The sequence below is a fragment of the Equus caballus genome, chromosome 8 (assembly GCF_041296265.1).
Source record: "Equus caballus isolate H_3958 breed thoroughbred chromosome 8, TB-T2T, whole genome shotgun sequence".
Lineage (NCBI taxonomy): Eukaryota > Metazoa > Chordata > Mammalia > Perissodactyla > Equidae > Equus > Equus caballus.
In genome coordinates, this window is record NC_091691.1 from 53,879,351 (window position 1) to 53,891,962 (window position 12,612).

General features: G+C 42.3%; 1 protein-coding gene across 4 annotated transcripts in view; it reads left to right on the top strand.

The window, feature by feature from the left end:
- The window catches only part of LAMA3 (laminin subunit alpha 3), a 258,555-nt gene that overhangs the window by 112,185 nt on the left and 133,758 nt on the right, over window positions 1–12,612 (top strand). For 2 of the 4 annotated variants that reach the window (XM_023647570.2, XM_070220837.1), the window contains 7 exons: window positions 3,536–3,673; window positions 5,711–5,757; window positions 6,722–6,821; window positions 7,544–7,596; window positions 7,832–7,937; window positions 8,685–8,784; window positions 11,733–11,889. In XM_023647570.2, the coding sequence (XP_023503338.2) occupies window positions 3,536–3,673; window positions 5,711–5,757; window positions 6,722–6,821; window positions 7,544–7,596; window positions 7,832–7,937; window positions 8,685–8,784; window positions 11,733–11,889 (701 nt within the window). Of the gene's footprint in view, window positions 1–3,472; window positions 3,674–5,710; window positions 5,758–6,721; window positions 6,822–7,543; window positions 7,597–7,831; window positions 7,938–8,684; window positions 8,785–11,732; window positions 11,890–12,612 lie in introns of all 4 variants that reach the window. The other 2 variants (XM_070220839.1, XM_070220838.1) reach the window with 2 other exon arrangements.

The following is a 12,612-nucleotide window of genomic DNA, read 5'->3' on the forward strand; positions in this document are numbered from 1 at the left end:
CACTGTGGGCTCAGAATACACAGCTCCTGCCCCTAACCCTCAGTGGTGACAGGTGGACTCTGTGACCAGATACCATCACTATGCAAAGGCACAAATCCACCCCATCAAATAGCATGAATAAGTATATTAATACTCCAGACCAGGAGAAAAAAGACAGTGTTACCTCCCTCTACCCAGAAATCTATCCTGAAGGCACAGGAATCTGCAATCTAAATGACAGAGAATTCAAAATACCTCTCATAAAAAAACTCAAAGCATTACAAGAGAACTCAGAAAGACAATTCAATGAAGTCAGGAACAAAATTAATGAACAGAGGGAATTCTTCACAAAAGAGATAGAAACTATAAAGAAAAAACAATCAGAAATGTTGGAGGTTAAAAACTCAATGAATGAGATTAAAAAAAGTTTGGAGTCCTTAAATAACAAAGCCGATATTATGGAGGATAGAATTAGCAATTGTCCATTCAGGCAAGGGAAACAAAAGTAAAAAAAAAAAAGGGACTTCATCAGACTTAAGAGCTTCTGCAAGGCAAAGGAAACCATGAACAAAACAAAAAGACAACTCACCAACGGGAAGAGAATATTTGCAAATCACGTATCCAACAAGAGGTTAATCTCCAAAATATATAAAGAACTTATACAACTCAACAACAAAAAAACAAACAAACTGATCTAAAAATGGGCAGAAGATATGAACAGACATTTTTCCAAAGAAGATATATGGATGGCCAACAGACACATGAAAAGATCTTCCACATCACTAATTATTAGGGAAATGCAAATCAAAACTATCATGATATATCACCTAACACCCATCAGAATGGCTATAATTAACAAGACAAGAAATAAGTGTTGGAGAGGATGTGGAGCAAAGGGAACCCTCATACACTGCTAATGGTGCAGCCACTATGAAAAACAGTATAGAGATTTCTAAAACTTTGAAAATAGAAATACCGTACGATCCAGCTATCCCACTACTGGGTATTTATTCAAAGAACATGAAATCAACAATACAAAGAGATTTGTGCACCCCTGTGTTCATCACAGCATTATTCACAATAGCCAAGATGTGGAAGCAACTTGAGTGCCCATCCACAGACAAATGGATAAAGAAAATGTGATATATATATGCAATGGAATCCTACTCAGCCATAAAAAAGACAAAATCAGCCATTTGCGACAACATGGATGAGCCTTGAGGATATTTTGGTAAGTGAAATAAGCCAGACAGAGAAAGACATCACCATGTGATTTCACTCATATGTGGAAGATAAGCAAACACATAGATAAGGAGAACAGATTAGTGGTTACCAGAGGGGAAGGGGGTGGAGGGGTGGGCAAAAGAGGTAAAGGGGTACATATGTATGGTGATGGATAAAAACCAGACTATTGGTGGTGAACACGCTGCAGTCTGTACAGAAACTGATAAATAATAATACACGCCTGAAATTTACACAATGTTACAAGCCAATATGACCTCAATAAAATAATTTTTTAAAAAAAGGAGGGTTGGGGGCCGGCCCAGTAGTTCAGCGGTTAAGTGCACACATTCCCCTTCGGTGGCCTGGGGCTCGCCGGTTCGGATCCCAGGTGCAGACATGGCACCGCTGGGTACGCCATGCTGTGGCAGGCGTCCCACATATAAAGTAGAGGAAGATGGGCACGGATGTGAGCTCAGGGCCAGTCTTCCTCAGCAAAAAGAGAAGGATTGGCAGCAGACGTTAGCTCAGGGCTAATCTTCCTCAAAAGAAAGGTGAGTGGAATGGTGAGAAATTCTCAGGGTCTGCCACTACCTAACTGTGCCTCTCTGCACAAGTTACATGGCCCATTGAAATCCCAGGTAATCTGTAAATGAGACTAGCTAAATTCCCTCTGTCAGTGAGAATTTTATGATTCCCGTGACAACCTGGGCAAACGCCACCTTTATTGTTATCATGAAAAAGCACTGTCAGAGTAACTCACCACACATAGGTCCGGACCGAGTCCTGTTAAAGAGAATGAAAATGGCATGGTCTCGTCCCAGTGGGAGCTCCACACCCCAAGGCTTAGTGGCACGGTGCTTTACAGATCCTAAGGACACCTGCAAATAAATCACCAGAATGGGCACTTTACCTCATGAATCTTTTCTTTCCCTAGGCCTCAACAAGCATGGAATTTTTGAAACTTTGCAAACAAGGTTGTATTTTTTTTACTATAGTGAATGTAAGTTTGGAAGTCAGGAATACTAATCCACTGATTCCCACTAACGCAGCGTGGGATGGTGCCAGAGCACCTCCCGAGCATCGGGGGCCTTGGGTGACCCCAGTAATAATGTTAATAAGAGGGAACACTTACTGAGCACGTGCTCTATGCCAGGCCCCGTGCACAGTGCTTTCTGTGTATTGTGGCTGGTGATTCCCTAGTGATCTCATGAGGTAGGTGTGGTTATCAGCTCCAGTTTACAGAAGAGGAAACTGAGGCTTAGAGAGGCTAAGCAGCTTGCCCAGGATCTCACAGTTATTAAGTGGTGGAGCTGGTACTTGAATCCAGATGTGTCTGCCCCAGAGACTGAAGCCCTTTGCTACAGACTAATTCAGTGACCTTGGGAATGTCACCTAACTTCTGAACTTCACAATGTAACAGTGGAATTCAATGACATAATCTCTCCAGTTCCTTCCAGTTCTTAAGGTGTGAAACTTTCCAGCTCAGGAAATCAGTGGGCCCTTTCCACTGCTCACCTCTCCCCAGAAGCAGGTTCTTTCAGGGCAAACGGGAGCGATGCTGCTTAACTGCAGCCCTGTAGGAGGTTAGCCACACAGAGACTGGTAGGAACCGGAGCCAGTGGGAAGGGAGCAGAGAGGGCGATGGCCAGAATCTGTTCTCCCCATCTGTGCATGTTTAATTCACCTACGTGAGGTGGGAGAAAGAAACCAGGGACACTTTTCCCATCCATTCCAAACCCTGCCTGCATAACTTTTTCCATGATTATTCAGCTACACCAGACCTTGAGAAGCCAGGTATGAAGAGAAGTAACAGGGAAAAAAAGGGGGACAATTGTAACCCAATCTGGACTGGAATGGTTTGCACCTGACCCGCAGTGGGATGTGGAATTAAAATGGCCCCTCCAAACCCACATCCTCCATCTTCTGTTCCCTCTGTCCTCCTCCAGTGAATACCAACTACTGTATGCAAGAAGCGTCCCCAAAGCCCTCGATCGCGACCAGCCAATCTTGCTGAACGTGAAATTAACAACAGCAATGAAAGATGAGCATTTACTGAGCGCTCACTATGAGACAGGCAGTGTCCCCAGCTCTTTCAAGTATTATCTTATTTAATCCTGGCAACAATCTGGTCAAGTAGATGCTAGTGTTATTCCTATTAAGGAAGGGGAAACTGAGACTTAGGGTTTGTGTCAGGTTCCAGGTCTAATAAGAGGCGGAGCTAGAACTTGCATTTGGATCTTTCTGGCCCCAACCCTGTGCTCGTATCCAGGAAGCCGTTCTGCCTCCTCCCATACGCCGCCGCCCTGGGTCTGACTGAGGTCTTTCCATCCAGCCTGCCAGTGTTCAGCCCTTGGCTCCTACCAGATGCCCTGCAACCCAGAGACTGGACAGTGCGAATGCCGGCCGGGGATTACAGGACAGCGGTGTGACAGGTGTCTCTCAGGAGCCTATGATTTCCCCCACTGCCAAGGTAGGAAAGACATCAGAATGCCTGCGGGCGGGGGGAGGGGGGTGTTCCTCTCCGAAGTGTGTGCAGCCAGCCTCCAGAGAAGCCAAAAACCTCCGTAGACCCCAGACAGGTCACCCTTACAAGTTTGACCTTAATCTGCCTGATTCCTCCCCAATTTGAGTCCATTCAAAACACATATGTCAGATATGCATCCTCAAAGGAATCCAGAAGTGATTCCTAAAAAAAAAAAAAATCAAATTCCCATGTGTCATAAATTTGTGTCTGTTGATTCACATGCAAATTTTCTGTGTATAGCAGAGTGGCAGAGGGGGACCCTTTTAGCTACACTCAGTGCTCCTTGTCCCCCTTCCCAAGACACCTTGGCTTCTTTCTGTTTCTGGGCCTGTGACACAGTTGTGGGCTGCACTGTAATCCCCCTCGGGGTGTTCTAACGGGTCCTCTTGCTGACGGGCAGAGCAGGACGTTTGCTGGGTTTCTGCCCCTCTCTCCTGGCCTGCCACGGGCCTCCTATGGGATTGTGTCATCACACATCGGCACAGCTGTGAGGGGAAGCAGAGTGGGCTGAACTAGTCTATTGGGTTTGAAAGGAGTGAGCCAAGGAGGAAGCACTGTCATGGGCCGTTGTCAGTACTCATCTCCCATTGATCCCAGAGATTGAGAATCTGCTGCACTCTGAGGCGGAGGACCCAGACATAAAATGCCTGTGGGATCTCCCTGCACTCTCTGGTGCGCGCTGCCTCCAGTGGCTAGTAGCTCCTGCCTGTTGCTTTCCAAGGACCCTTTCTCTGTTGAGAAGAGGTGTTTGTGAAAGGCTGAACCAGACTTCCCATCAGGAGACTGTGGTTTTCTCAGACCCCTTCCTGCTCCTGATACCACTTCAAACTTCTCATTCAGAGCCATCTGAAGACAGGGTCACAGCTCCAACTTGATCCCCCAGAACCTTTCTCACCAGGATCCTCAAGACAACAGGTTTTCTTGCTGGTGGATATTACAGCCAGCAGTCTGAGAGGACAGCCTGCCTTTGCATGTGAGGCTGGCCCCAGCTGGGTCTGCTGGCCTCCAGGGGGCCAGAAGTGGAAGGAAGTGCTGTGGGAAGGGCTGAGGCTGCCTGGCCGAGGGCCGGGCAGCCAGAATGATTTCTCCAGAGCTAGATGGCAACATTGGTGAACTTGGGGAGGAGCCAACAGCTGGGTATGGCCAGGTTGGAAAACAACAAAGAGCAGGAAAGTTGGAAGCATGCAAGGGAACATCAACAAGGAAAGAGAAAGAGAGAGAGAATGAGGATCATCTAGGGGGTAGCTGAAGCAAAGAAAGAAAAAGAGGAGACGATAAAGGCAAAAAGTCCAAGGAACAACTTGTAAGAAAACAAGATCATATTATGGGTTTATTTAAATTACTGGAAAAACCAGGCTCAGAGAAGGATTACTCACACTCTCTCCATTTCTAATGCTGTTTAATAGTAATATGAGACATCGCAAGGCCCCAGTTTATTGAAGAGAGCTTATATTGGGTTTGTAAAACTATATTGACTAAGGCAGGCAGGAAAGCAAACTAATTAATTTTAGAAATAAGTTTAGTACAGGTGGGAACAAGGGGGTCGTGATAATTAAAGAATTAAGTCTTGGTTAACTAAAAAATATACTTAAAAATTCTTTAGCATCTTTTTAATTAACAATTAAAAAGTCACTTGGTACAATACTGCCCTCTTCTGGACAATACTAAAGATGCTCAAAATTCTAGACTCTCCTTTCCACCGTCTCCCCAGTTAGCTAGAAATGAACTTTTAGTAGGAAGCAGGGAACTGAGTTGTTCAGTGGCAAAGGGGGTGATTTGGGGATTAACGCCATAAAGGTCATTCATCGCCTTTTTCTGAATTACATGCAAAATCTTTGCCACCCGTCTATCAAAAAATGTAAATGTAGATGAACTATTTTTAAAAACCACTAAAACTTTTATAACTCAAAACATCAAAACAAACCAAGAGACAAACAAACATTAAAACCCCAGGCATTTAAAACATTTCTAAATCATATACAGGCTCCAGCAGTGCCTGTGACCCAGCCGGTACCCTCGACTCCAGTCGGGTAAGTAGAGGATTATAAGAGGGTTACAATTCTAACTGATCTATTCTGATACTTATTACAGACTAACACTTTGGGGCGCTTCCTGAAATTAAAAGTAAATTAAAATAATACTTGCAGCTAAATTGCTTAAAAGGTCGTTCTTCTTTTTCAGAGTGCATATGTGATACTGTGATTTTTTCAAAAACAGAAGAATAAGGTTTACTTAAATTTTTATTTCTGGAGTCCTAGAGTTTAACTCTTACTACTGTAGCTTACTCTGAGGGCTGTGCCACCTCGGAGCCCTGCATGTAAGCCTGACATACCTAATTAAAATTAAGTAAATCCAAGGCTAAGTCCACATTAAAGAAAGCTGCCTATGCACAAAATAATTACAATTTATTTATTAGTCCAAGCATAATACTCTGACATTCTGATTTGTTTTCTAAGCACTTTAGAAATTATCTGTCTTCTTAGTTTGGGAGCCTGGAGATGCTGGACCTCCAGGCACCGACGGGACAGTGGCAGAGAGGTTCTGTATCCTTACTATGAGTCTTGATGATGTTTAAGCAAGGCAACGACGCCTGCATATTACAAAAGTTCTTTCAGATCGACAGAATCCTCTACTGATTCTCAACATGTTAAATACACAGATATTTTTCCATTTAAATTTATAGCCCATGTTGTAACAGAATCAACAGATAATGACAATGTTACACATGAGTGATCTTTCAATTTTTCTTTTTCTGTATTTTCCAATTTTGTTTTAACCACAAATAAGGATTATGTGTCTAACAAAGAAATGAATAATAAAACAAAAGCAGTTAGCAGACTATTGAAATCAGCCTGGTTCTTTTATTCCCCCTGGATACACAATTTACTTTTAATAGCCAAAATATATTTCTGTCACAAGCTTTGTTCAGAACACATGTTTGAAAACATATCTTAATTCTGAGATGTCAAGTATTAGTTTGACTTTCTTTCGAAGGGATATTGCCAATGCAAGCCTCATGTTGAAGGTCCTACTTGTAGCATCTGCAAACCATTATATTGGAATTTAGCCACAGAAAACCCCAATGGATGTTCAGGTAAGGCTTTTTACATACAAAAATTTACCGTATTGTAACTTCCTCTTAATTTCCTCTACCTCAGTGACTAAACCCACAAAAGGGCTTTTTATTTAATCAGTTCAATTTGTCTGAAATTTTGTGTAGATGTTTTGATGTTTCCACCCCCCCCCCCCATCCCCACTTTTGGCAGAACTTCTGTCATTTTCACAATCTCAGCAAAGGATTTATATCCTGTTTCCATATGTATTTTGTTGCTTCCGAAGACAGCTACTTGAAAAATGCCTTATATTGCCTTATTTTTATAATCCACTCTTTCTGATTTAATTTTATTTTCATTTTATGCTTGTGTCGAAGCCAGGATAGCAAATGAAAAACACAGAGCTAAAGGCAGCTAAGTGGAGTGAATAGGAATACCCTTACACAGAATATAGTTTCGTGTAAGCATATCAGTAATGACCTTGACTTTAGATTCATTTTTAAACGATTCCCATGATGTTGCTGCTTTTGTCTCAAGTGGTCATGAATTAGCCGTTTCTCTGTGTAGGTGGATGGTAGTGATCTGGTTGTTCTGCTGACCCCAGAAAGCAGTCCAATTTTAGGCCTCAACAGTGCAAACGAATTCTGCTGAAGTGTGCTAGGAAGTGACTTCTTATGTAGTGTTGCTGGTGTGTCATGTTCCCAGAGCCGGGGAACTGTCCTTTGTGTGAACTTGGTCCAAGGATGCTCTCTTCTCTTGACAGAATGCCAGTGCCATGCAGGGGGAACAGTGAGCGGAATTGGAGAGTGTGGGCAGGTAACGTGGGCTGATGGTTTGTAGGACAACAGTAGAATGTTATAGAATGAATGGTGGAGTTTCTGTGGGAGGATGTTAGGACCTCTGTAATTGTGCAGGGCATGGGAATCTTTTTAGACATTTTCAGACCCTTGTTGTGCTGCTTCATGTTATACAATGAGCCAGTTTTAAATCTTGCAGATTAGTGAATTCTGTAATCTTACCAGATATTGTCATCCGGCTCATTGTTCTGCAGCGAGATGGTGACTGTCACTGCAAGTCCCATGTCAGTGGTGATTCCTGCGACACATGTGAAGATGGATATTTTGCTTTGGAAAAGAGCAGTTACTTTGGATGTCAAGGTGAATACTTACGGTGGATCCTGGGTAAAGCGAAAGTATTGATGGACAAAGACTGCCAGGATAACCTTTCTCCTGAGTTCCTTGTCTTCATGCAGACTTTCTGATGCAATGCAATTTTTCTAATGGAAAAATTTTGTCCAGGGAATTTGGCCAAATAATCAGTTGTAACTAGTTTGGGCTAGTTTTGCAAATGGGGCTGCTTCTACTTCTCTTTTACCAGCACACTGTTGGTTTAATTATTAAAAAATGTAATTGGAATGGTGGGGGAGTCATCTGTTAATTTTGTAAATAACATCAAGACTTAGTAATTTTAAAGATGTATCTTCTATTATCAAAAAAGCTCACACCAGATTTCTAGAGATAATATTGTATTAAATAATACAATTACAGGAGCAATTGCCCCGCAATGCTACCCTTGTGTCTCTCACACAGCCTCCTGTTAGCACACATTGTTTATAATAGCATTGTGTTGCTAAATCATGTTTAGCTCCTGGGCTGCTGGCCCCTTACATTGGACAACAGTGTCAAGCTGGCCTACAAGTACACCTCCAACTTACAAGTGGACTTTTGGAGGGACATGCCATCTCAGTTTGGGAGGTTCCTACACATTTCAAACGCTTGCTGGGTATAAGACGTGGGAGGGAGAAGAGGCGTGGGCTTCCTGATTTCCATTTCTCGTAGCGGGAGGGAAAGCATCCAGCATGGAGATGCTTTGATGGGTGACCGCTGCTGTTTCCTGACTTGCAGGGTGTCAGTGTGACATTGGTGGAGCCATCAGCCCCATATGCACTGGGCCCGGCGGAGTCTGCCAGTGCCGAGCGCACATCGTGGGGAAGGCGTGCCAGCGGTGAGTCTTCAGGAGGTTTCTTCCCATATCGATGGGAAGACTCGCTCAGAGAGTCCTGTCTATGCTGACGGCTCTGATGAAGAGAGAAGCAGACCTAAGAAGAGAGGGCAGATGAAGCTGTCCTGTCATTTGAAATCTGGACACTTGTGGGTCCAATTACAGCAGGAAGTAAGGTTGCCCCGAAAACTGTTCCACTTTGTAGGTCACAGAGCAGCCTCACTGGAAAGTTGAGGGACAGGGACAAAAAGCGAGGTGGGAGAGCCTAGAGCTGGATCTGAGATGGGTTCCATGGCCTCCATGTAGAAGTCACAGCATGAGGAGCCCAGGAGATGGGCAGGCTCCCGGGCTGAGGAGTTCCAGTTCCCGTGTCACCCTTAGGACTCATGACTGAAAGTGTGGAGAGGCCCGACTGTCACACTGGGGGAAGGGGAGGGAAGAAAACTTTAGAAGTGGGAAGAAGTTCCTCATCTCATGCAGAAGCAAATTAAAATGAGCAAGGGAATGAAGCAAAGACAGATCCCAGAGGGGCTATCACCAGTCTGGCAGAAGACTGTCTCTTTGTCCTGTTATATTTATCAATTTATATAGGTTTTTTTTTTGAAGAAGAAGAAGATTAGCCGTGAGCTAACTACTACCAATCCTCCTCTTTTTGCTGAGGAAGACTGGCCCTGAGCTAACATCCATGCCCGTCTTCCTCTGCTTTCTATGTGGGACGCCTACCACAGCATGGCTTTCGCTAAGCGGTGCCATGTCCTCACCCGGGATCCAAACTGGCGAACCCAGACTGCCGAAAAGCGGAACATGCAAACTTAACCATTGCGCCACCGGGTCAGCCCCTATAGTTTTTTGTAACTATGATCCATCCATAATTTTCCCTCAGGGGGGCAAGGAAAAACTAATTTTGAATATTCTAACTTTTAATCATACACTGGAAACTTTGTGAAATGCAACTTCTTCTAAATTTCAAGCATCTTCACCGCTTCTGCATTATCAACGGATTAACAAAGAAATCTCTTATGGTAGTTAAGCTAAATTGTCTGTATTTAGTCTGGCACTTCATTCCTTTCCCTCAGCATTTCCAACGTTTGAATTCTAGAAGTCAGAGCAACCCAGCTGTGCTTTCGTGAGTCGTTTCTAAATGGCACTCACTGCTGTGCTGCGTAATAAAACGTGTGTGAAGAAGGACGTGTCCGTAGATTTGTTTTCCGGCAGATGAGCCAGGCTCACAGTGGACCAGAGGAACTTTGCAAATAGGTTCAGAAACATTTTCCACCCTCCTGTTGATAAAGTGAGCTTTTCCCTCCTTAACCAGCATACGTTCTTTCTCCTTCCAGCTATGTAGGTCATGGGCTCATTTTTAGGTTGAAGTAATGCAACTGAATAGAAATTATATCACCCACCCTGTGGCAAAAATCTTGACTGTTTACATTACACCCAATAGATATGTGTGAAATTCAGAACATGCCCCTTAATTTGGTGACAAATGATAACTGAACTAAAAGGGTAGCAAACCAGCAACATAAATGCCATAGCGCCTTTTCTCCAGGTTGGTAAACTTTCTGTCCTTTTGTGCTAAATTCTTCCCAAATATTTGTTTATGATATTATCTGAGAATTTTAATTTTTGTACAAGTTTAGAAAGCATTCACGTTCACTTTGTTTTCAAAGTAATTTTTTGATAAATATAATATATATTCATTGTAAAATATTAGTAAGTACATAAAAGTAAACATGCAAAGAAAAATCTTCATTCCACCACCCAAAGGTAACTCCTTTTAATATTTTTTGTATATTTCTTCTAGGCTTTTTCTGTGAATAAAAATTGGTATTTTATTTTTCACATAATTTGTGTCAATTTCTTCACTTCACATGATATCATAAACATTTTCCATTATCATTAGTCTTCAAAAATATTAATGGTAATAGAATATTTCATAATTTCTTTATTTCATAATTGTTGTATATTTATGTCATTTCCAAGTTTCCACTCTTGTAAACATTCTTTTGTGTTAATTCTTTGACACTATATATAAAATCATTCCTTAAAATGTATTCCTGGAAGTAGAATTAGTGGGTCAATGGGTATGAACATTTTTAAGGATCTTTATAAATTCTCTCCAAAAAAAATTACAAGCCTTCCTAATTCTACTTGCAATATACAAGCTTGCCCTTTTATTTCCTTTGATTGGTTAGTGTTTCTGGCTTTAAATCTCCTGACTGGTATCCGCTTGTTTGACTAAACAAGCTATCAGACTTGTTTAAATGGATTGTCGAAAGGTGCCATTTGAAGAACTTCAAGTAGTTTGAATGGAAAATGTCACACAAGCGTTGGAATATTTTTGATCCTTCTCTGTGACTACCATTATTGGACTCTTGAAAGGAATCCATTTATAAGCACTTAGTTTAAGAGAAAACAAGGCATAGAAGAGTCATTCTAGTGATCCAAATATATGGATATAGAGAAAATGTATCTAACTGGAAACTTAGCATATGAAATATTTTATGGCATGTTCACTATTGTATCTATGATGCTTAGCAACAGTGCTTGACACATGTTAACATTTGTGTAATGAGTGAGTATGAGTATATAAATGAATGAATGAATGGATGGATGAATTTGTAGTAAATAACCTAATTTGACTTTGCTAAGTTGTTGGCAACCATTTAGAACATATTAAGGATGCTACCACTATGGGTTATACTAAATGATTTTCTCATTTTGTTGTTTGGAATGAGTAGGTGTTGGGTGTGTTTTATGTGAATGTTTACAAGTGAAAGCAATAATTTAGAGAAAAGGCAGGGTGTTGTCCTTATCTCAGTTGTTGTTATCTAACGCCCTCTGTCAATTTGGTGGAGTTCTTTCAGCAATAGCTGTTTGGATTAAAAGATACTCAGAATCACCCACAAACCTAATTTGCTGCATCCACGTTTACTTTTTATTTATGAAAGACCTGAAGACAACTACTATTTCCCGGATTTGCATCATATGAAGTATGAGATTGAGGACGGCACTACACCTAACGGAAGAGAACTTCGGTTCGGATTTGATCCCCTGGAGTTTCCCGGGTTTAGCTGGAGGGGATACGCTCAGATGAGCCCAGTCCAGGTACGGAGCCAGTAGGAAACAGCTCCATATACTTCACCACAGCACTCTCAGTGAGTCCCCGAGAAAGGAGAACTGTCCCCAGAGCTGATTCCAGGATTCTTCTTCTCCAGAACATGCATGGGGCTCTCATAGCATTGGGTTTTAACTAATAAGCAGAGATATTGATTTCACAGTTTATCGTTACTTTAATTTGGTCACCAAATCAGAAAATGAAGGGATTAAAGAAAAGGATGTTTGTCTCTGGAGACTTTTTATAAGAAGCAGTTTCCCAAACAAGATTAGGCTACATTTTAACATGAGAGACATTTTTCTTTAAAGCCATTTGTGGAAAAGAAAAATGAGGTGACCAGGGGCCGGCCCAGTGGTGTAGTGGTTAAGTTTGCATGCTCTGCTTGGAGGGCCCATTGTTCACTGGCCCAGATTCTGGGCACGGACCTATCACCCCTCAATAAGCCATGCTGAGGTGCCATCCCACATAAAATAGAGGAAGATTGGCACAGATGTTAGCCCAGTGACAATCTTCCTCAAGCAAGAAGAGGAAGATTGGCAACAGATGTTAGCTCAGCGTCCAACTTCCTCACAAAAATAAAAATGAGGTGACAATTCCAGTAAAGCTTATGTTGCTCTGGGGTTTTTTGGGGGTTTTTTTGGCTGAGAAAGATTCACCCTGAGCTAACATTTGTCACCAATCTTCCCCTTTTTGCTTGAGGAAGATTTGCTCTG